Below are 26,102 nucleotides of genomic sequence, written 5' to 3'. Positions count from 1 at the left end.
GCACGCCAAGTACGTCTAAAAAATTATTTTTATTTGTTAAATTTATCACAAAATTTTTTCAATTATGAAAGATCATAACGGCTACTTGGTCTGTTTTTTTTTTATTTTACATCTTTTTGTAAAATGATAATTTCTCCTTGGCATTTTTGTAAATCAAGAGTTGTGAACGTGTACTTGGCGTAATTTTTTACAGTGGAACTGTTTTTGTTCGGATAAAACTATAAAAAAGAATTAATGCATGTTTTAAAAAAATTTTTTTTAAATAATATTTTCATCACAAAAATACTTTGATGGGCATCGAATCACTCATAGTTGAGCAAGTCAAAACATCAACAGCAAATGAAGTGCACTTGATGTTGGAAACAGATACTACTCAAAGTGTAAATCCAATCGGTATTTAATTTGGACTATCAAATATTAAAGTCATCTTTCTAGGTAGGAAAGAATTTTCTATCCACACGCTATCTGCTGGAATTAATTGATACCTAACATATTTTAGTTTACGAATTTACAGTTAGAATCTTTGAGTGTTCTTAGTTTCTAATAGGTGGCATGTGGTTAGAAAATTCTTTCCTACCTAGAAAGTTGACTTTAATATTTGATAGTTCAAATTAAATACCGATTGGATTTACTCTTTGAGTAATATCTGTTTCCAACAGCAAGTGCACTTCATTTGCTGTTGATGTTTCGACTTGCTCAACTATGAGTGATTCGATGCCCATCAAAGTATTTTCGTGATGAAAATATTATTTAAAAAAATTTTTTAAAACATGCATTAATTCTTTTTATAGTTTTATTTAATTCTGATAAGTAATTTTTTTGAAAAGAAATATTTTCTTCTTTTCCTGTAAAACTGAACAAGTCTTATCAAGTCTTAATAACTCTTTGAGAAATTCCGAAATTGCAGGAAAAATTTGACTTTTGAAGAGTATTGCAGAGTTTTGAAGACTTATTAAGTCTTTCCTTCACTTAGTTAGGGATGTGAAGAATTTCGAAAAGTCTTATTCAGAGTTATAAAGACTTGTCAAGAATTTTTTCAGAGAATTATTTCCACAAGGGGTTGCATCTTTCGCACGCTGATCCAACGGCTTAACCATTAATTTTTTACTTGTACCTCGTGGGACCTGCCCTGTTAAAGTACAATCTATCAAGGCTTCGTGCTTAAACACACTTTCTAGTAAAATCTTTCAATCATAACCTACAGCAGAAAGTTTTAGGAATAGTCTGCAGAATAAACTGAATTTTCGGATAAAAGCTTAAGGATTAAATACACATTATAAAAAAAAATTCAGGGAGCAACTAGTTTCAACAGAATTCATAAGAACAAGAAAAGGTATTTTTGAAAAATTGAGCCCGTATTGAAGTAATTTATTACAAGTAAATGATTGTTATTTATAAAACTATATTTAGATTCACACTAATAAATCGGATATTGCCGTCATAAATTTCAAGTTTTCTACATACACAAAAAAAAGAAAATCAACTTAATTCAAGAGAAAAATTCTTGAACCAAGAAGGGGTCATCTGAGTGATCCGAACGGACATTTCGCCAATGTAATAATTGTAAAGGAATACAAAAAGTAACTTGCTCTCTAACAAGTTATATACATTTAATACTTCATACATAACACTCAATATAGGTCAAATAATAGTAAATTCAATGTAATAAAATACACACATTAAAACATTTCAATATCATATTTATGAAAGAATTTAAACTGTAACCGATGAAAAATTACAAAAGAACGACAATTGATCTGTCTTCTACCCTGATAGCCACCTTACCTATAACTTACTGTCAATCTACGTCCGCAATTTGAAGCAAACTTGACGGAAAGAGTTGGCAAAGCGAGCGATTACCTATTAGTTACCTATAACCTACTCTGCAAATAGACGTCAAAACTTGCTCTACAAGTATTTCCTTCAAATTGTAGTAAAGTTGAAAGGAAATTTAACTACAAATTTGATTATTAACTTGTATTCAAGTTGCGGCCGTAGATTTCCGTCAATTTGCTTACAACTGTTGTTGAGAGAAGAATTACCGCCAACTTGGTGTATAAATTAACCGTAACTGCTGGAAGTCAACACTTACTGAGAAAGCGCTGGCTATCAGGGTAAGTTTTGTAAATCACAAGTAAGAAATTAGCTGTCGGTAAGGCAAATTTTGTTAGGTAACTGGCGGTGGAGAAAATTTAAATTATACATCTAATTCAAACACAACCTTTTTATACTAAATAAGAATAATTCTTCTTCAAAATATTTATTGTCTTTATTTATTAAAATATGTAAATATTGATTAATAAAATAAAACAAAAAAATCGCTTATTTAATGGGAAATAATTTATTTTTATTTATAAAGTAATTTTTTTTTTAATTATGTAAAATATTCAAATCAAACTGTTTTTTATTTGTTTCAACTTAAACTATTATTTATTTATTTATACACTTTCTCAACATTTATCAATAGTTACGTTCTTGTCATATGAATATTATATATATTAGGCTTCTTGTAGAAATTTAGCTTTTGTCAATAAAGGTTCTGAATCTTTATTATAATATGAAGTTTGAAAATTTGTATACATATCATATATTAAAGCATACTGATTTCGAGTAATATTAAGATTTAAATTACCATACGGATAACTTTGAGAGTTTAAAAATAGTTTAACATCTCTAATATTACAGTGATCAAATTTGCTTGCATCGCTCGTTAAAACATTTTTTCTAGCTGTTTGAAATCCTAAAATTACATATCGTGGTTTCTCCAGCTGAGTAGAAGTCTTGATGGGCCACACATATTTGTTCGTCCTTGGTAGCAGTGGGTATTCGTACAATTGCCATATGCGAAAACTCATTGGGATTGTTGGATCATTGGCTATGAAATTCAATGCTTGAATTTTCTGTTTATCCGACATTGTGATGTATGGAACATTCCACTCCACTTTATTGAGAACAATCTTTACTCTATCAGCGACATCTTGAGCATTTGCAGGTTCATGAATGTATGCATTGGTGTCAGCATTTGATCTTGTAAGTATCAATTCATGTTTGGCATTAATAATAATGCGATTATAATCTTCAGCAAATCCAAGTATAAAACTCAGAGGTATAGATATATCAAAATAACCATTAATATTAGTTAAGGTACTAGCTGCGTGTGTTAGCCAACCAGCGTTCTCCATAATATTACTCCTACCAGGACTCTAAGATATATAATTTTTCATGAGACTTGTAACACCAACATTTTTACATCTATCGATTTCTACTCCATTAATTTCATAACGTATTTCCTCAAACAAATGACAAATAGCCATGTTAACTAATTTCATAGAACCTGATACAGCCGTGCCATCTTCTTTGACAAATTGTCCACAGATGTGCAATGAACTTTTACTTGGTAGAATACATAGATCTTGATGTTGAATGCTGATTCTAATCTCATCACTATTATTGAATGTTGATGAAGTATAAGGTAAGTGTGAGTGAAGTTCATAGTGAGAAACTGATTCATCAAAGATGATTGGTTTTTGAATATCTAAGATTTCCGCCATGGTGATATAATACAACACAAGTTTATCTTCTTTATTTTATCGATTTTCCACGTAATCTTAACCCAAGGCTTTTGAGGAACTGTGCATTCTGAGCTGTCAACACTTGAGACGTTGACCGATGACTGACTGATTTCAGACGTGGTGATGGAGTTATATAGCTACCACCAATCTTCTTATCAAAAACTATACCCATTATTTATCTACAGCCTTAATATGTAGTCTTATTGTTATTGTTTCACCTCGAAAATTAACTAATTTTCCGTCTTGATCAACTATCTTTAGTTGGAGATTATGTATAGACTTGACGGTGACTGGGAGATAAATGATCTGTGATGGTGCTTCCACAATCTTATATCCAGGCTTAACACGGGGGAAAAACTCATGGATTGTGTGAACTTTTTGATTATTCATATATGCACCACCAGTAATATTACACTCAACTCTTAGGGCGTTAATTTTTAGAATTGACACAGGTAAATCAGATTTGTGAAGTACATTTGGCTCTAAACGACGATTTGAAAATCCTAATATTTTAGCGATTGTGTCTTCACGATTAAAATTAACAGGTTTATTATACTTAATTTCACTTCGTAATTCATTATCCGAACAAAAACAGTTTCACTGTTAAAAATTGCGCCAAGTCCACGTTCATAAAACTCATCTTAATAACATCTGCACTTTGCAAAAAAAATAAGACTCGTTACAATAATTTTCATTCTATACAAAAAAAAAAGTTAAATACAAAAAAATACCAAGAAACCGTCATAATGTTGAAAAAATTGAAAAAAATTTGTTGAAAATTTAAAAATTAAGAAAAAATTTTTTTATCGTACTTGGCGCGTGTCATTGAGTACCCCAAATTTTTCGAACGAATTTCAACCCGAGAAAAAACGATTTCGCTTGAATTTATGTAATGTAAATATGTATAATTATATATATATATATATATATATATATATATATATATATATATATATATATATATATATATATATATATATATATATATATATATATATATATATATATTTTTAACTTGTTTTATTTTTTGATTTTATTGATAAATTCCTGAGCTGTTAAAATAATTTAAAAAAATTTTATTGTTTTAAACGAATTTATTTATTATATATATGAATATGGATGTGTTCATTTTATGCTTTTATATACTAGAATTTGAATTTGCGCGCGCAAGTGCGCGCCTAAATATAGAGTTTGCATATATTTTCATGCTTATGATATATTCGACCAATCACATCACGAATAAATTGATGCCATATACATTTCATCTCAATTTTATATCAAGGATTTATATTATTTTTGTACGACACGATAAAATAAAAAGAAGTTTTTTAAAGTTTCAGTATAAAAACAGTTTTATCTTTTTTAGTACTTAGTTTTTATACGAAATTAATCAATTATCAGTAATTGAAACTTTGCAATCGATGATGTAAGGTACAGTTAAAAAAAAAATCCATAAGCAAAAATACTTTGTATGCCAATTTCTTGCTGGTATATCAATCCATTCTTGTATTTCAAGATTAATTTTCTATCAATATTCAATATTCAAGTTTAGTACAGCTATTTTAATTCAAAAGAGCTATAATAGCCCCATCTTTCTTTTCTTTTTCAAATTTGTTGAAAACCTAGATGAGGAATTTTTACTTTATCGATTGACTATAAATTTTTGAGTAGAGATGAACTTGAGTACAGTTGTAATTGATTACAAATTTAAGTGAATAAATTCATTGTTAATATAGATGTAACTGAGTTAAAAATTCAGTGGATAGACTTGAAAATGACTAGAAAATGAATACAATTGAAACTGAGCAAAGTTGTAATTGACTACTGTTGAATTTGAGTAAGGTTGTAACTGATTAAAGTTCTACCTGAGCTAGTAATATTGAGTAAAGTTGAATTAAAGTAAAGATTTGATTGAATAAAGTTGTGACTGAATGAATATGATTTCCAATCAAAATGTAATTGAGTGCAGATGTCGTTGATAGCTGTGAGTAGAGATTTTATGAGTAGACCTGTAACACAGCCATTCGATTAGGTTCCACCATACGTAGATTTCCTGAAAATTAGAACCGATTCGAACAGGTAGATTCCAAGAAATCTCAAAAAAACTGAAAAAAAAAATTTTTTTTAAAGTGGTTTTTTTGGAATAACTTTTAAACGGCTCTACCGATCGATTCCAAAAACTAATCAGCTTTCAACCTTGAAAAATCACGTCGATCATTGCCAACCACGTCAAAATCGGTTCACTCGTTTGGAAGATATTGTGAACGAATGAAATAGAAAAAATCGAAAAAATTGAATTTTTTAACAAAAAACTTTAAAATTTTACATCTGATCAATTTATGTTAACATATTGTTTATAGTACTCAAAAAACTGCATCGATTGCTGCAAACCGCGTGAAAATCGGTTTACTAAATTAAAAGTTATAGCCGTTTGAAAATGAAAAAAATCGTTTTTCATTAAACTTTTATTAGACTTTTGGGCTCAAAGAGCCCAAAAGTATCAAACAGCTTATTTTGAGCTTGAAGAGCTCAAAATATGACAACAAATTTTTGAACTCGAAGAGCTCAAAAACATCGCAAAAGCGACAAAATTGCAAGCGCGTAATAACTGAACTTAGCAGGAAGTTACAGGGATGGCCTTTGGGGTCAACCGTTTTCCAGATTTTTTTTCACCACAGATATAACTGAGTATAATATGAGAGGATATGCAGTGTCATTTTGTTCTTTCCGTGGATGTTCTTAAAAAAATTAAATTAAATCAAAAAAATTTATTTTCTTATGAAATTACAAGACAATGTAATTGTTATTGAATAATAATTATTTTTCATCGAAAATTCAAAACAATATCCTGAAATAAATTAAATGAAATTTATAAGATTGAATAGAGTTGACTGTCAAGTTTTGTATTTTATGCGAATGAATTAATTTTTAACTTTGATAGAAAAGGACAAATGATCTTACATTAATATTTGATCTGAGTTTTACCCGCTGTTTTTCAAATAGTTTCACGCAGTAATTTCTTTTATTTTTACTTCGATGGGTCTTGAATTTTTATAATTGTAGTCATACACACAGCACAGAATACACTAGATTATATGAGTCTATATTTTTGAAGCAGAAAGTAGGAAGAGAATACTAGAAAATATAATCGAAAAGTAATGAAAACTACGCTGTATAGAGATCAATAGAGAAAATAGTGAAGGAGGGAAGAATTTTACACTATAGTTGTTATTTATAGAATATACCATTCCATCAGCTGCGTTAAACATATTCTTCACTCTTCACTCATCTTTTGCACGCACAAGACGCTTAGAATCAATCCGTTCTCAAATATATTTTCACTGTTAATGAGTGTTATTGAATTTATTAATATTATTAGAAATTATCAGTTTAGTTACACGCAATGAAGAGTTTAATTATTTTTTGTTTCTTGTCCGTCTTGATGCGTTTAATTACTGGAGAAAAACTGCTAGGTGACTATAAACTTCAAATTTCTGGGCCAAGTCTGCGTAAGTTCTTATTTTATCATTGTTATTTTACAATATTCAAATCTACCCGGTAAATTTTTCATGAAACAAAACTTTAGTTACTTTTATTAGTTAAAACTACTATTGGTATAATCGTGAAATATCTAGTAAATAATTAAGAATATTGGTTGTAAATCTGCAAAAAAATTTGATAATTTTAATAACATCATCAGTAAGTTATTTAATTCTATCATTCTTAGATTTTCTGTGGGTAGTGCTAATAATAGGATTATGGGTATCTACTCAGTACGGAAGAATTTTGTTGACAAACTTTTTTTTTTTTTTTTTTTTTTTTTTTTATAAGGATTTATTTATTTTTCTATGTAGATATTTCTTGTTAACGAATATGATGATCAATTGATTGATTCTTTCATTATATTTTTTATCATTGTAAAAATTTTATTTTACAACAATAAATTTTTATTTTTTCAAACTGCGTTAGTTGGCAATTTGTTATTGAATTGAAAATTTCGTGATAACGCTGATAATATTTCTCAGACAACGTTTGAAGACTTTATGTTTTATGTAAATTATTTAATTTGAAATTTCATGTAAAAATTATTTAATTTGAAATTTCATGTAAAAATTCTTTATTTTAAATTTTTAGATAAGACTCCATTTATTTTTCCTTATGAAATACACTAATTTCTTATTTTCATAATAATTTTTTTTGACGACAAACTTGTATTTTAAATCTAGAAAAATAAATCCTTAAACTCATTACAATTTAATTGATTTAGACATAGCTAGTTATCAATAATAATGCAATGACTCATAGTCAAAATACCAGAGAGCAATCAATGAATAATAATAAACAAATAACTATTTAAGTAATAACGTAATCCGATAAATAACAGTATAACGCGTCAGCAATAACCCTTGATAAGAAAGCAATTTAAACTGATTTACCCCGAAGAATGAAGTATATCTCTATAGTAATCAACTTAAATCATTTTGAATTGTTTAAAAAATGTAATTCAATGAAAATCAAAATCTTCATCGTTTACATTGCTCAACATACTATACAGCAAATGTCAACGATAAAATTTCTGCGTTTTCGTATTGTTCTTACATTGCCGTACGCTTAAATTTCCTACTGCATTTATTAGATTTATTCTTCACTATCATTTTTTGGGAATTACCAACAATTCCAATCTTATTATCTCAATAAATATTATTATACTTAAATCTTAAGTAATAAAGTTTCGTTAAATTGTAACTATTGCTTTTTATTTAAGAAAATTTTAATAAATTATTCATTTGAAATTTTGATTGCAAAAAGTAGGAATAAATAATTCGTTGATCATTATTTACCGTAACTGATAATTAAATCTGTGTCTTTGAATTCCATTTTGTCATTGAGTAATTGAAAAAAATTCTTATTATTGTAAATTCTTATTATAACGAAATTTTTAATAAACTAACTAATTTTTCGAGTTTACAGAGAACTTAAGCATGGTATGTGCCAATAACGAGCAGTGCAATGCACAATTTAAAGATTCTCTATGTCTGAGTGGAAAGTGTTATTGCCGTAAATCTGACAATTTAGATACAGTTCCGTTCCTCTGTACATTGGATAATGCTATAAATATCACTACTAAGAATTTTGGTAATATTATATATACTTATTTATTTCTTGTGTTAGAAAATTTTAAATAACAAATTTTAGGTTCAAATATAAATAAATTTTTTTATAGATTTGATTTACAATGTTTTAATAAACGTTTAGTTTCTTTTTCTTTTATGATAGGAAGAAGACAGAGATCATATTTAAAATATTTTTTTTAATTTAATTATTCCGGTTATTTAATTATCAACTATTAGCATAATCACTTAAAATCACGTGCTAATTTATTATGAATAATTATAGGTGTAATTGGGCGTAAATGCAAAGACGATGCCGATTGTGGTTTTGAGAATAGTCATTGCAACAAGACACGTCAATGTTACTGCAATTCGGGATTTACCGAGGACACTGGAAAGCATAAATGTTTAAAAGGTAATTTCAAGTAAATAACCACTTGTATATTTAGCTTCATTAACTATTTTAAATGAAAAGTATTCTTAAGGAGAAAAAAAATTTTTAATTAATTTCTTATATAATTCATAACTGTCAGCATCATGTCTTTCATCGAGTTAATTTTTTTGCTAATAATATATTTTTGTTAATTTATTTATTGGCTTAAGAATTAAAAAGTTATTTTTTCGAAAAATTAAGCAAAAATTATCAAGTTTGATTCAAGGGATCATTTTGTTGCGGGAGCTGAAAAAAAAGCAAATATTCATTAATTTTTTACTTTAAAAATAAAAAATAAAAATCTTACAAAGTCAATCAGCTATGCTAGCACCATACAAATTCTCTTCAGTCTCTTTGAAAATTCAATTTTCATTTACTTGAAAATTCACATAAACCTCGTAAAATAATATAGTTACAGTGATCTAATCTCTTAGAAATTTTAACACAATACTTGTAAATTTATGTATTTTCGAAAAATGTAAAAAAAAAAAATGACAATTTTTTCAAAAATTACAAACTAGAATGATCCCTTGAGACAGTTATATGATAATTAATATCTTAGTTGAAATTATCTTTGTTAAGAGAATATTTCAATTTTCCTTATAAATTAAAAACGAGTAAAATAATTCGTTTTCTCTAAGAATTTTTTCAGGAATTCAAAAAACCTTAATCATAATTGAGATTTTTATATTCAAATAATCTTTATTTGATAAATAAATAACATCTTTAATAAAATTGAAAAAAAAAAAAACCAATGAAAGAAAAATTATTTAGTTTCATCAATCTTAATTTGATGAATCAATAATTTTTTATGGTGGATTAAACCAATAAATGGTGTTTTGTAAATTTTTATTTAATTTTTAACTAATGACTTCAAATGAATTTTTCAATTCTTATTCTTGTGTAAAATTATAACTGATCTTTGTTTAACTACTTCAATTGATTTTTTAATTATTTGAAATGAATGACACCCTAACAGTAATAGAGTAATGTTATTAAAAACTTTACTAATAACCACACTTACATAGTAAAACATCTTCTATTAATACATTTCTTAATTATTTTTCAATAACTCACTCAAAGAAAGTTTTTCATATTTTCACTAATTTAGAAAAAAAAAAAAAAAAAAGACAATAATTTTTGAATAAATTTTGTATTAACGTCTGAGTTACCAGAAAATCTCACAACTATGTCATTGCCATTTTACTTTACTGGATCAATCTAAAAAAAAGTTACGTAACTTCCAATTTATATTATTGTCTCGATTACAGTTGTTAAGAACATAAACGGATCGTGTGAAGATAACATGCAGTGTCTCGCTTCATTCCTCCATTCAACCTGCAAAGATAATCGATGTAATTGTGAAAATAGATACTACTTCGATCAAACGTTGAATCAATGTGCTCTGAGTTCAGGTATGTTACTTAATTCATCAAATTAATCAATGAACTTGCATCTAAATATTTTATATCTTGATTTTTATCAAGCATTTTTTAAAATTTTGAAGGATGAATTAGTTTTACCAGATTTTTTTGAGACATTAATTTTATTGGAATTTTTTCTAAGAATAATAAAGGAATGAATTTTCCTAGTCTAAAAAATTTTCTTCATTATAAGAATTTTTTTAAACTCTCTTTTTTTTTTTTTTTCCTAACTATCAAGTTATTCAGTCTTGATTAAGGAAATCCCAATTGAGAAAAGGGTTAACCCTTAATGAAGCTTTAAGTTATTACCAAAAAGTAATTATTAACGTCAGTAACTGAATATTAATAATCGAGATTTATTTTGCAGGTGCTGATTCAACATTCTCCATCTCAGCTATAACAATAATTTTTTTAGTTTTCCCTTTGTTAATCTGTTTTCAATAGAAAATTAATTAATTTATCTTGTCAATCAGATAAAATATTATGATACGAGCTTAATGTATTCATTCACACGTTAGTTTGTCAACATAATACTAGCAATTTGTATTATGCGTAAGTTTATGTTTTTATAAATATTTGTTATCTAGATGAGTTCGGAGTCTTTAAATAAAAAAGTTAAAGTTTGTAGGCATACTCATAGAATAGAAATTCAATTGTTAGATTATCAAGATTATTTGAATTTAAAATTATATTTGTTATAAAAAATATGTAATAACGATTTAGATGAATGTAAATTATCGATTTATTTCTTCTGAGTCAATATGTAAATAAGAATTCATGTTTAAGAAAAATATTTTATATGTTGTGTGCTATTGCTTTGTTTTACTCTGCATTTTTTGGATGACTGCAATGAGCTTCGACGAACGGAAGTTCGAGGGAAACGTTTTAAAATTTGAGTCGTCGAAGGTTTTACTTTTCCGTTTCGCAAACCTCTCTACTACTTCGATTGCCATTAATTTATTAGCATATGTCAACGTATTTCATTTCCACCATTTCATTTTATGCATCGATTCACAAAAACGATAAATTCGAACAAAAACAGTTTCGTTGTAAAAAAAATTGCGCCGAGTTCATGTTCACAAAACTATTAAGAAAAATCAATTTTTTTTTTGTTTACAAAAAGACATAAAATAACAAATTTAAAAATCCAAATAACCAGTATGATTATTGGTATATGATTTTTGGAAATTAAACAAAAAAATTTTTTGTAAATTTAAAAATTAAAAGAAACAATTTGGAATGCATTTACAACGCGTAGTTGCAAGATATTTCACTTTTTATGAAATTCGTAGAATCTATCTACTAGGACTTGAAAAAATTTGAAGTACACAATGACGCACCTACCAAGTATATTTCAAAATCTACCGAGTCTGTCGATGAAGCGACTTCTTGATTAGTTACGTACTTATAATTAGTCACTAACAAATAATTCAAATTATCGAAGTTTTTTGTTCTAAGTTATCGAGATTTTAAGCTCTGAAAAGGAGGGTACGCAATTTCTTCAAGATATAAAGATTTTTAAGGTATCGAGGTTCTACAATGATTAAAATTATATTTTTATAAAATAGAGTTGAATTTAATTTAAATACACTCGAAATTTTCTCTACACTTTCAATTAATTTGTACCCATGCAGGAAACCCCCAGAGTTGACAAAGGGGCCAGGCTTGGGTCAGTACTGGGAAACCTAGCTTTGGCGTACCTATATTGGCCCATGCCTGGGCCAGGATGCTTAATCCAGCCTCGGCCATGCCAATGATCATCAAACCTTGGGCCAAGACTGGCTCACCCAGCCTCGGCCATGCCAATGATTATCCAAGTTTGAGCCAAGACTGGCTAACCTAGTCTTGGCCATTCATTGGTGATCCAAGCTTGGGCCAAGACTTGCTAACCTAGCCTTGGCCATTCATTGGCGACCCAAGCTTGGGCCAAGACTGGGCAACCAAGCCTTGGCCGGCCCAATGATTGCTCGAGCCTGAGTCAGAATTAGATTCCCCAGCCACGGCCATTCAATGGGAAATCCAAAGTTAATTAATCATTAAACAATAGAATTTTAAACAGTAAATATTTATTGCTCAACGAATATTTGTTAGCAAACGTTAAAATTGAAAATTCATTATTCAACCAAAACATTTGCGTACCGTCAAAATTGATATAGTCTTTAGAAAATTAAAATATAAAATTTACAGTTGAATTTTTAATATTGATAATTTTAAACATTAAAATTTATAATAAGATATTAAAAATATACAGAACGATGTACGAAATCTAAAGTAATATAAGAACGTGACGCTTGCATTTTTTTAATAACTAATAAACATTTGTAAAAAAATAGTTAATTTTCATCCAAACACAATATTAAATAACATAAATTATATAAATAATAAACCGTCACACTTGGTCACCATATAGATTTAGCTTATAAGAATGATGAGATGTGCATCAACTCACCGGTCGTATGGTGTAGAGGTTAGTCGTCGGTCTGGGAAGCGCACGGCTCGGGTTCGAATCTCGGTTAGAACGGAGCCCAGTCGCGTTCCGTTCCACGTTCCAAACGTATCGGCGCTATATTTTTAATCACAATCTGATTGAAAAGTTGAATTAAAAATATTGATATTAGTAAAATCTGTTACTTAGTTAACTAATTTACTCACGTAATAATAATTTCTCTGAAAAATTATTATTATAAGTGAATAAATACAATTAGTGCCACACAAAGTACACCTAACCTCACAGTCACTCCACAAATGCTTCAGGCAGGAGACTTAAACTCACTCATTGTCCCAACTCCGAAAACATTCTCAACTGCAAAAAGAAAACGCAGTGGGAATGGTTTAATATCACCAGAAGATAATTCTAAAATTTCTAAAATGATTACTCAAAAAGCTATGGATCATACTGTCCCATTAGCAAACAGATTTGACCCACTTGCTGAGGACAGCATGGAAACTAACGACAATAAAACATCAGATAGTCAACAACAACCACCAGCAGCACGCACACAAAAATTACCACCGAAAAAAGAGAAAAAACCTCCACCAATCACTATACACGGTAAGGTTAATGACCACATAAAAATAATAGAAATCATAAAATGTTTAGTTAAAGAACAATTCTACATAAAATATCACCAACACCACTCCGAGATTTTCACGACATCAATGGTAGATTACACTAACTTAGTAAAGCACTTTAAAGACACAAAAGTTAAGTTCCACACATACTCACTAAAAATGAAAAAAGAAAACCTTTGTCATCAAAGGCCTACATGAAGTAACCAAACCAGAACAAATACAAACTGAACTACAAGAAATTGGCTTCAAAAATACGCAAGTTAGTTTAATGAAAGGAACTAAATACCCAATATTTATGGTCGCAGTCTCAGCTGATACTCACCTTAAGCACATCAAACAAAAGGCACAATTTCTGTGTAATACTAAAATTAATTGGGAAAACTACGAAACCAAAAGAAGAGCCTCACAATGTCATCGATGTCAAGAATGGGGACATGCGACAGTTAATTGCTTCGCTGAACCAGCTTGCTTGAAGTGTGGTGAGGCACATCTGACTAAAGAATGCCAAAAACCGGCAACAACACCAGCCAAATGCGCCAACTGTGGTGGAGATCATCCGGCAAACGCTACGATCTGTGATTCTTATCACAAAAGACTGCAGCAGATAGCAAATAGATCAGCTAACACGAAACAAACGACAAAACAACCAAGCACGAGAGGATACGTCATACCAAACATAAATGATCAGCAACATTTCCCGCCACTCCGAGCTAAGCCAGCGGAATACAGCAACAACTTTTGGCTCAACAGCGGTATACAACACAATAACTCAAGTATGACACCTAACCAAGAAAGACTAAATAATATTAATAATAATTATCAACACGTAAGTAACGAAATGTCAGACTTTTTAGAGCTTACTAAGGTAATTAAAAATATTAATCAACTCGTTGATATAAAAAGATGTTAGAGCTAGCTAAACAACTCAATAAAAATCTACAAGATTGTACAACACAGACTGAAAAATTTAATGCATTTGTAAATTTTACAGCTAATCTAGAAATACCATAGATAACATAAAAGTTTGTAGCTGGAACGCAAACGGTTTAAAAAATAAAATAGGAGAAGTTATCCAATTTTTAAGTAGTTATAAAATAGATATATTTTTAATTAATGAAACTAGATTAAGCGATAAAGATAAATTTAAAGTCAAAAATTATAATTGTATACGTAAAGACAAAGGTTACACAGCAGGCGGAGTTGCAATATTAATAAAAAAAGATTTAGCATATAAAGAACTTAGCATAAACAACAGTATTACTATAGAATGTATCTCTATTAGATTAGCAAGTAACATTTGTATAATTGCAGCATACAATAGCCCTGCTAATAATTTTTCAAGTCAAGATTTAGATTCTGTTCTAGGTATTGGTGATAAAGTATTGTTGGTTGGGGATCTCAACGCCAGACATCTTAGCTGGAACAATCACATTAATAATAACAGAGGACTAACGCTATTCAACTACACTCTTACTAATAATTGTAGCATTATTTTTCCAGACGAACCAACACATTACCCCACTAATAACTCCACTCCCACTATAATAGACATTGCTATAAATAAAAACGTCAGCCAAATATCAGATATGACAGTATTGCATGAACTCAACTCAGATCATACACCGGTTGTACTTGAACTAGGATCACAAGAAAGAAACTACGCTCAGAAAACAGCCTTTAACTACAAAAAAGCGGACTGGGATACCTTTAGAAAACATCTTGACCAGAAAACAATCCTTACATCAACAATTAAAACAAATGATGAATTAGATAACACAATACTAAAATTTACCTCAGACATCTGCAGCAGCATGGATAAAAATATTCCAAAAACAACTTTTAAAAATCTGCAAGATAAATTAGCATATTGCATATTGCGAATGATCAAGCAAAGAAATCATCTCAGGAAAATCTGGCAGCGGTCTAGGCAAAACAAAGATAAAGCTGAAGTAACAAGACTCACTCATCAAATAAGAACAGCTATAATTAATCACAGAAATGAAGAATGGTCTGACAAACTAAAAAAGCTGAATCCTAGTGACAACTCACTGTGGAGAATGACTAAAGTGTTAAAAATGAAAGACAATAACATTCCATCGCTGGTAAAAAATGGAGCTGAAGCGTTCACTGACTACGATAAAGCTAATATGTAAGCAGATCAATTTGAACAAGTTCACAACATAGATCTAGTTAATAATACAACTGAGCAAGAAGGAATGATAAAACAGGTACAGGAGTACCTAGAAAAAACCAACAATGAAAACTGGGACAAATTTATAACATCACCACGAGAACTGTCGACTATAATCAGGAAATTGCCTTCTAAAAAAGCACCAGGGCAAGATACAATACAGAACATAGTCCTCAAAAACTTATCTCGTAAAGCACTTGTACAACTCACATATATAATAAATAACTCCATTAAACTATTCTACTTTCCACAGCAGTGGAAAACTGGACAAATTGTGCCAATTAAAAAACCTGGCAAAGTAAGCACTGACCCAAGCAGCCATCGCCCAATCAGCCTTCTCCCAACGATGAGTAAAGTATACGAAAAAGTCATTCTTCAGAGACTCATTCAACATGATAAAACCAATAATATCCTTGCAGATCATCAGTTTGGATTCAGAAGTAAACACAGCACAGTACAGCAAGTTACGAGAATAGTGAACGATATCTCAGTTAACTTCAACAAAAACCTAGTAACAACCTTGTTACTACTTGACATTGAAAAAGCATTTGATAGAGTGTGGATAGATGGACTAATTTATAAACTGATAAAGTACGATTACCCACCGACAATCATTAAACTTATTCATTCATATCTATCAGAGGCACTTTGCTGTCTCTGTTAATGGTACAATATCAACCAAAAGGAAAATCAAAGCTGGTGTACCGCAAGGCTCTGTTATTGGTCCTATACTATTCAATATTTATCTCAATGACATACCTACCTTTCCTAAAACAAGCACAGCACTATTTGCTGATGACACAGCCATTTATGCACACTCATTCAGTGCCATCACCGCTGCCAAACAACTGCAGGTGCACATTAACATACTAGAAAAATTCTATACCAAATGGAAAATTTCCCTAAATGCATCCAAGACTGAAGTGATAACCTTTGCCAAGAAGGCAAATAACACGAGAATAATACAGCCAATAAAAGTATACAGCCACAGCATAGAACCAACAAATACTGTCAAATACCTAGGCGTTCATCTAGATCCCAAACTGACGTATCAGACTCACATCAAGCAAGCAATTAAAAAAGCCTTCACTGTACAGAAAAAAGTGTATCCTCTCATGGTTAAGGGCTCTACACTATCAATTAAAATTAAAAAGCTAATTTACACAATGATTCTTAGACCTATCCTAACTTATGCAGCTCCAGTGTGGTGTGGTGCATCTCCAACCAACTTATCACTACTCCAAAGATACCAAAATAAGTGCCTTAGACTCATTCTCTCAGAAAATAGATATGCTAGAATAAGTAATATGCACAACACTGCTGATATGATGTTAATAAAAGATTATATCTTCAAACTAGCTAACACCTTTTATGAAAAACATTTAAATAACAACTTGACTAAAAATATCACTAAAATCAGAAAATATAATATACCTCATACGTTTAAGCATAAACTACCATACCAAAAATTAGATATATTTAATAATACAGATACCTAAACAACAGATATAAATGGTAACCGCCAAACAGCATGCAGACATATGTCTGGAGAAATTCCCAACCACAGATTGGCTGACAAGCTTGGGACAGCCTTGGTTAGCAAGAATGGCCCAGATTTGGCTACCACGCATGGACCAGCCTAGGCGATCATACCTGGGCCAATGATAACAACCAAGCCTGGCACCCTGTTATCATCCCAGACTTTTACCAAAGCTGGGCCAAAGCGGGTTTACGAGCATGGGCCAGAGATTGACAGCATTGCGCCAAGCGAGGCTCATACCTGGCCCTGTCGTATTTTCCTGTATGGGTATTTAACGCACGACTTATGATACGAAGTTATATATATCATCAGATAGACTTTAATGAAGAATAATTATTGTAGTTTTGAAGGCTGTCCCAGTAAACACATGACTGTAATATGACGTCATTTATAAGTCATAGGAATGTCACAATATTTTTCGTAAATATAACGTAAAATTGACCTGTCTTGTGATCCAATTGTGATATAAAAACTTGTGATACAATTTTGACATCATACTGATGTAAATCTATTACTTCTCTATGATATCACGGAAATTACTCAGATATTACGTATAACCAACATAATATATTGTAACGGGTTTGAACCGTCCCTTGGTCACCCCTTTATTTAGAATTTATAATTAAGGGCGCCACTGGAATTTTTATCACGGTTTCCAGAACCGGTCCAAGCAAGAGAGATATCACAGGGTCGAAAGAAATTATAAAATTTGACATAAATAAAGACAATTAAAATTGGCATCAATTATAAATTTATTTTGACAATCTGACAACAATTAAATCTTAATTTAATACTCACACACACACTCATACTTATAAAAGTTACTTATTCCTACGATACCCTCATATGGAGCGTCTATACCGCAGTTTCTATCATAGTTTCTTATTCCTGACATTACCCTCATAAAGAGCGTCTATACCGCAGTTTCTATAAAAGTTTCCTATTCCTGCGATACCCTTATATGGAGCGTCTATACCGCAGTTTCTAACTAAGTCGCGCTGTCTACAGGACCCTCATGCTCTAAGACTCTAGATATGACCCTGGGTGGTCGCCCGGACCCCTGCCCAAGGTTCATACCGTCCTTAGCCCTTTCGCTGTCCACAGGACCCTCACTACGGGCCTAAGGAACCTGAAGTCGACTAGGACAGAGGAGGATACCATGACACTAGTCGACAACTTGCTAATTCTAACCTCCTCGACAGCCCGTGAACGAGGAGTATATACTGTAAAATGCCCCCCCCCCCCACACACACACAATTCCAATAAAACAATTTATCTAAATACATACTTGACTCTAATTTACAATTATTTTAAAATCCAAGATACTTTTTATAACATAACTTCCTGGGAATCAAATCTCCTGGTCCCTAACTTGACTGCGATAAATAATTTTATTTAAATCCTGGTTGCTTAATTATTAGTATCACAGTAGCGTTTTATTCAACCAAAATGTTAGATTAATTATTATTTACTCGAATTTAAACTGCCTGAATAATCGGCTTATGTCTATTTTGAATTCCAGTCAAGATTTGAGACTTAGCCTTCAACTTGGTAAAAATTTCCCAAGGCTAAATTTTATGTTAATTATTTTTGAAATCATCGTACTGGAATTTAACAAATTTATTTATCGAAGTTTATTGGACAAATTTTCTTTTGTTGATAATTTTACTCTTGTAATTTTGTTCTATAAATTAATTTACTGCTTAACAATTTTAATATTCTAATTTAAGGGATTTGTGTCTATGGTAATTTTATTTTATAATTTTTGATAATTTTCCAAAAGTAAATTTCAATTATTAATTTTAATTTTAAATTTTACTTTATTTTTACTTGTTGATTTTATTGGTTAATTTTAATCTAACTTGGACAAATTTCTAATTTTAATTTCCTTTAGTTTTATTTTAATTTCTAATTTGTAATAAATTTAATCGACAGAATATCGCTTATATAAATAACGCAGTTAACTCAAAATTGTCGATATCAAAATTTCTGATTTGTAAATTTTAATCTAAATTTATTTGACCAATTTTATAATAATTTTATTTCTAAATTTAACCTCTTTTATTTTTAAATTTGAATTTTTCCAACTTATTGAATTTTCTATTTGTTCAAATTTTATTTTAACTAATTTTAACCTCGACTTATAATTTAGATGTTTTAATTAAATTCGAATAATTAATTAACTAATCAAGTAGAGTGATCGGAAGACGGAACCTGACCGGTGCCTAGAGTTTCCGGGGACGACGCAATAATTTGCCGAGGTTATACTTTTGTACCTGAGAATTTTTTGACGACTTCTTTTCTTTATTCGGGTCTCTTGTCGTTCTCGTGGACTTCTAATAGAGGCAACTTTGTCAGCCAAATCTCACGATGTTCTCGGTACTAGGTTCGCTTGCGTCGCAGCTCGGGATTTTCAACAATAATTTATCTGGAAATTCAGGCTAGTTAGAATTGTTATTATTGGATAATTAGGCTGGCTAAATGCCTAGCAGTAATTATCAAATTTATAAGTTAAAATAATCGCTCTGAAGGTTCCACAGGAATTTCAGAGGAATATTAATATTTATCTGGTATTTCCAAAATCTCGTGTTGGTTGCTCGGGCTCCGGCTTCACAATCTCGTTTTTCCCTTCGGCAACTTCACTTGTCCCTCGTGTGGGATTATCCCCACCCGCGGAACACTTATTTCCTAGGCCCCGGAACTTGTGTAAATTTTACCCCGATAGCCAGCGCTTTCTTAGTAAGTGTTGACTTCCAGCAGTTACGGTTAATTTATACATCAAGTTGGCGGTAATTCTTCTCTCAACAATAGTTGTAAGCAAATTGACGGAAATTTACGGCCGCAACTTGAATACAAGTTAACAATCAAACTTGTAGTTAAATTTCCTTTCAACTTTACTACAATTTAAAGGAAATACTTGTACAGCAAGTTTTGACGTCTATTTGCAGAGTAAGTTATAGGTAACTAATAGGTAATCGCTCGCTTTTTCAACTCTTTCCGTCAAGTTTGCTTCAAATTGCGGACGTAGATTGACAGTAAGTTATAGGTAAGGTGGCTATCAGGGATTATTTCTACTGCGTGAGCATCCTAGACCACAGCGCCCTGTGATCCGTCGATAACTAACCGCGGCTAGGGTGAGGACCTTCAACGGGTAATGAAGGAGCCCCGTGATAACACGACTTTACAAAAAAAATTTTCGTTCTTTGTCTTAAAGTTTATATTATCCGAACAAAAACAGTTCCACTGTAAAAAATTACGCCAAGTACACGTTCACAACTCTTGATTTACAAAAATGCCAAGGAGAAATTATCATTTTACAAAAAGATGTAAAATAAAAAAAAAAACAGACCAAGTAGCCGTCATGATCTTTCATAATTGAAAAAATTTTGTGATAAATTTAACAAATAAAAACAATTTTTTAGACGTACTTGGCGTGCGTCATTGAGTACCCAAAATTTTTTCAGATGAATCGTGATAACGTGATAATACCCCTCAGGTAACTCATCGATGTCAAATATCAGTAGTTCAATAATCACCTTATCTCCTGTTCTTTCCCTCTTGACAGCATTACTGCATGTCTGATAGAAGCTTGATTAAACATCGTTTTTAATGTACAACTTATAATAACTTTCCAATGAATGAACTGATTTTCAAGTGGCTGGCAGCATTCAACGCCGTTTTTTAAGCCCCGTAAAGAATTTTTAAGTTCGCGTTGATCGAACGTTAAAATTTCGGAGTAGTTCCGAAAAAAACACTTTTTTCGGTTTTCTTTCGTTCACGATATCTTTTGAACGAATTAACCGATTTTGACTGGTCAAGCGGCAATTGACGTGATTTTTCAAGATCAAGAGCTGATTAGTTTTTGGAGATAATCGACTGAGCCGTTTAAAAGTTATTCCAAAAAAGCAACTTGAAAACAAAAATTTTTCTCAAATATTTTCACGGTTTTTTTGAGATATCTTGAAATCCATCTATCGGAATCGGTCAAAATTGTATTCAAAATCCAAGTTCGTTCATGTTTTTTCAAATGGGCCAACCACGATGAAATCGGTAAAGTCGTTCATAAGTTATGGGAGGTTTACACACACACACACACACACACACACACACACACACACACACACGCGCGCGCGCGCGCGCGCGCAGTGACACCCTCGTGGGGATACTCATGTAAGTTTTCTGTGACCTTCAAAATATTTTCAATTTTCTTAGCGAGAAGTTAAAAATATACTGGTGGCAAGAAAAATGATTACTGAATTAATTATAAAAATTGCTTAGTAAATTAATGATCAAATTTCGTGATAAAATCCTGTTTTTTTTTTATTTATAGTAGAAATAAATCTTACTTTAAAGGGCTAAATAGGGCTCCGATGTTTCTTGAACATTTATTAATGCTATATTTTCTAATGAAGTCAATTTAATTAACAGTTCATTAAATTAATAAACTGATTCATTTTTTCTCGATCTGAATGAAATGTTCGGAAGCTATTTAGTTGTACAAATATCAATCTTATCCGTGAAATAATGAAAACAAGCATGAATTTCAATTGTTATCGATTCATATGGTTGCATCAAAATGATCATCAGTAGGGTTAATGACTTGGTGAGGAAGGGCTGAAAGAATTGTCCGTAAAATCGCTTTTCATATCAGTTCTCTGGCTCAGTTATCAGAAATGAAAAAATTTTGGGTACTCAATGACGCACGCCAAGTACGTCTAAAAAATTGTTTTTATTCGTTAAATTTATCACAAAATTTTTTCAATTATGAAAGATCATGACGGCTACTTGGTCTGTTTTTTTTTTTATTTTACACCCTTGCGACTTTCAAATCATTCTGAAATCAGTCTGAAAAAATTCTGGAAACATTATGGAATCATGATGGTTCCAGAATGTTTCCAGAGTGGTTTTGTGCCTATTTTCCAGCATGAAACCAGAGTGCACCCAGACTAAAGCCAGAGTGGAATCAGATTGGACTCAGAATGAAACTATAGTGGAACCAGAGTGGACCCAGACTAGAACTAGAGTGGAATCAAATTGGACTCAGAATGTAATTAAAGTGGAACCAGAGTGGAATCAAAGTGAATCCAGAATGAAACCGAAGTGGAACCAGAGTGATACCAGAATGGAACCAGATTAGAATCAAAGTGAATTTTACATAAAATCAAGATGGCTTCAAAGTGGAATCAACATGAAATTAAAATGAAATCAGAGTAAAATAATAATCAAATCAGAATTCATTCAGATTTAAACTAGCGTGAAGTCAACGTGAAATTTGCATGAGTCACAATGGAGTTATTAAAAATTAGATTAAACTGTCAGTAAATTTAGAATAAGTTCGGATAAAATCGAAATTAATTAAGATAAAACTACAGCAAAACTAAAGTCAGATCCGATAAAACTTCATAGGGATCTGAATGTGTAAATAATTTAATATAAATAATAAATTACCTTCATTGGAAAAAATTAATCAATTATTAATATACTTCTTAAAGTTTTTTCCATCTTTATTATATAAATGTACATAATAAGATGTTACATAGTGGAAAACGTATCCTTTTATAATTTCAATGATATATATTAATATATTAATCAACATTAACAGTTTGTTTATTTAGTCACATCTCTATTTAAAAATGTTGATTAAAGAGTATTAAAAATTAATTCTTCTCAATCAGTTTTTATAATCAAAGTTATTATTCATCTCATCTTTGACAAATTTAAAGATTTCTCCCAATCTTACGTACACTAAAACTATTTTAATAAAAACTTTATTATATCAATTATGAGTTGATCAGCATCGAAAATTGTATTTAAAATCAAAAATAGAAAATATAAAATTCCTATCATATAGAACGTAAGTTTCAGAAAATTGTAAATGTCTATATATAATATATCTGGTGAAGAAAATAAAGTCATGCGTAATATATGTCGGTAAAAATGTATGCTTCAATTTTTCTCCTAAAATCTCTTAAAAAAATTACATATCAATCATGACATAGTTTTTACTACAGCTGTTTTTTAAAATGCTTTTCGTACATGAACCTATTCACTATATGTATACAGTCTATAATTGTGCATTAAAAAACACAGGAAAAAAATATACAACTTGAAAAAAATTAATTTTCCAATGACTTTTATTTAAAGTAAAAAATAAATTTGTCGTAATACTTCAAAGTTCACTTTCATTGTTACTTTACTTTCAAATTTTATGGTTTAAAGAAGTCAAAAATTAATGATGACCAACGTAGTAGCATTTCGTTCGTCGGTTTCCAGTGAAAAAATGAAATTCAAGAATTAGTAGGTCCAATAATTATAAACAAAATGAAACGATCAGAATATTATAACGATATTACACAATTTTATTTAGTTACCAAACTTGACAATGTTTCGATTTAGATATCCAAATTAATTATCACGTCAATTTCTATGAACTTGTACGTCAAGTAGTATCGTATACACGATGAAAAAAATTTTTGTCTGATCATATATGATTATACATGAGGTTTGGAATGATCAAACATATATGATCAAAACATCTTGCGATAATACTCTTGGGACCTTAAAAGTTTTTTTTTTTTTTAGACTGGCAATACGATTGTTTTGACACTGACATACAGCCTGTCAATAATTACCGAAAAATTTATTGGACAGTGACTATTTTCTAATTTTTTTTAATAATGACATAATTTTTTTGTAATTTTATTGTACTTTGATCAAATTTAATAAGTTCTTAAACTTTACAAAAATCTATTGAATTCCGGAATTTGATGAAATTGCAAAAATTTTTATAAAAACCAGTACTTTCTGTTGTTAAAAGTCTAATAAATTTATGTCTTTCAATATTAATGCTGGTGACTTGGACGAGTGAGCAGCGTTCCAGACGGCTTCCAGCTAAAAAGATTTGAGTTCGAGCCCTCCATACGCCTGCGATTTTTTTATTTAATATTGTTATGAATTGATTATCCTAATATTGTAACGAACCATTACCGTACTATTCCATTTCTCTGTGTATTTATGAAATGAATTTGTTATTCTCGAAAGCATTTTTTTATCAGACATATATGAGTAAAAATAATTATATATGATCATATATAATAATGCATAAGTAAATCTGATTATATATGATTAGACGTGGCTAATATATATATATATATATATATATATTAGGGTGGTCCTTATGTTGGGTTTTTTGAAATTTTTTTTCACGATAGTTCAAAATCGGTTCAAAATCTATAAAAAAAAAATCATGCCAAGTTATAGCTCTTAATCTTAATATTAACCCGCGCCCCCCGACGGTCAAAGTTTTTAAGGAAAATAACATGGGAAAAGTTATATTTTTACTTTAGAATTTTTTACGTCATAAACTAACCAACAAATCACATCAAAAAATATTTTTTCTAATGCAAAATTTAACGGTCTACAAAAAAGGTCTCTTATCATTTTTTGATAATTCTAACGGTTTTGAAGTTATTCGAGGTCTAAATTGAAACTATAATCTTTTTCATAGTTTTTTCTGGTCATATAATAATTCAACAATCATAGACGGGTTATTATTCATATTAGATTACTTTTTTTACTTATGCATATAATTTTGAACTATAATTTACGTGAAAAGTATTAATCAATTAAAGAAGTGTATTATTAATATTTTAATGAATCGAAAATGTACAAACATTACCATTTTTATTTTTAATTACAGATACTTTCATGAAATTTTTTTATTAGTTTTTTTAAGTGCGTCAGGAAACATTTGACGATGATCTTTAACCAATTGTAACACATATTGCATTTGTTTTTCATCCTTAGTATAACGATTACAAAAATCTTGCACTAGTTTAACTCCTCTTTCAGGACAGTCATTCACAACCGATAGTTTTTTAGCGAATCGTAATGCAGTTTTATAGTGTTCATTATGAGCCCATTCAGAAGGATGAATCTTTAAAAATTCTGTTTGTAACTCGAATCTATTGAAAAAATTGATCGATTCTGCAGTTACGAAAAAGTCAATATCATTATATAATAATTCAGTTATGCTCTTAGTTTGAAAGCGTTTAACACTACATTTTTCACTAGTATAATCCAAGTCTTCTTCCGGAATATCATCAATCACAATTGTTTCTTCTTCTTTACGCAGCTTAGCGACAATTTTTAATTTTGTTTCTTGTGAAACTTCCTCATCAAAAATAGCCATGATTGCTAATTCTGGTGATAAATACCACAAGTGATTCATAAATCTACTAATTGCCACAGTAGCAAGATTACTGTTGATTGCCTTAAAGTTGTTGAGTTCTTTTATAAACTGTAGATCATGGTACGGAGCTTTGACACTATTTGACGACGAAAACCAAGCTTTAACATAAACCATTGTCACAAAAACACATATTTGCCGTAGTTTATTATCTTCACCTTTTTTCAATGACAATTGCTCCCGAAGCATGTACATTTTCAATATATAAATAGCTTTTGCCATCCATCGTGCATGGTGACAAGCTCCTGGCTTACGAAAACTAAATTTTTCGGGGATGACACCGATAAAAACTAAAGTAAGCTCTAATAACTCTTTGTAATCATCACGAGGCAGTTGTGATGCAAGAGTATCAGTCGCAAAAGTTCTAATAGATTCAATTTTTTCATTTGTCAAGATATTATCATTTTTCGGATCATCTAAACCTGTTTTGTAACTGAGTTTATTTAAATCTCCCCATTGCTTTTGGAATCGGATAAAAAGTGGAACATTAGGACCAACAGTATTTGGAAAA

General features: G+C 30.3%; 2 protein-coding genes and 1 long non-coding RNA gene across 4 annotated transcripts; 1 reads left to right on the top strand and 2 right to left on the bottom strand.

Moving 5' to 3' along the window:
* Positions 1-2,498: 2,498 nt before the first annotated feature.
* LOC141525993 (uncharacterized) lies at positions 2,499-3,182 on the bottom strand. The gene has a single exon (XM_074240703.1). It carries the CDS (start codon positions 3,180-3,182, stop codon positions 2,499-2,501), a length of 684 nt encoding a protein of 227 aa, XP_074096804.1.
* Positions 3,183-6,841: 3,659 nt separating this feature from the next.
* On the top strand, positions 6,842-11,333 carry LOC141526014 (uncharacterized). Of its 2 annotated transcripts, none has more exons than XM_074240734.1 (5): positions 6,842-7,081; positions 8,537-8,708; positions 8,970-9,098; positions 10,388-10,531; positions 10,908-11,333. In XM_074240734.1, exons 2-5 carry the CDS (start codon positions 8,555-8,557, stop codon positions 10,982-10,984), a joined length of 504 nt encoding a protein of 167 aa, XP_074096835.1. In that variant the 5' UTR covers positions 6,842-7,081; positions 8,537-8,554; the 3' UTR covers positions 10,985-11,333. The 2 variants fall into 2 exon arrangements, with proteins under 2 accessions (XP_074096835.1, XP_074096834.1); XM_074240733.1 differs by having other exon boundaries at positions 6,844-7,081; positions 8,544-8,708.
* LOC141526021 (uncharacterized) lies at positions 11,028-13,748 on the bottom strand. Its single transcript, XR_012478951.1, has 2 exons — positions 13,268-13,748; positions 11,028-13,122 (listed from the first exon to the last, which is right to left on the bottom strand). It is a non-coding gene; the product is annotated as an uncharacterized LOC141526021 (long non-coding RNA).
* Positions 13,749-26,102: the final 12,354 nt, after the last annotated feature.

The sequence above is a fragment of the Cotesia typhae genome, unplaced genomic scaffold (genome assembly GCF_013202065.1).
Source record: "Cotesia typhae breed Kobodo isofemale line unplaced genomic scaffold, CoteBio_Ctyphae contig_30, whole genome shotgun sequence".
NCBI lineage: Eukaryota > Metazoa > Arthropoda > Insecta > Hymenoptera > Braconidae > Cotesia > Cotesia typhae.
The sequence above is the reverse complement of the archived record's forward strand: the minus strand, read 5'-3'. Positions and strand labels throughout refer to the sequence as shown.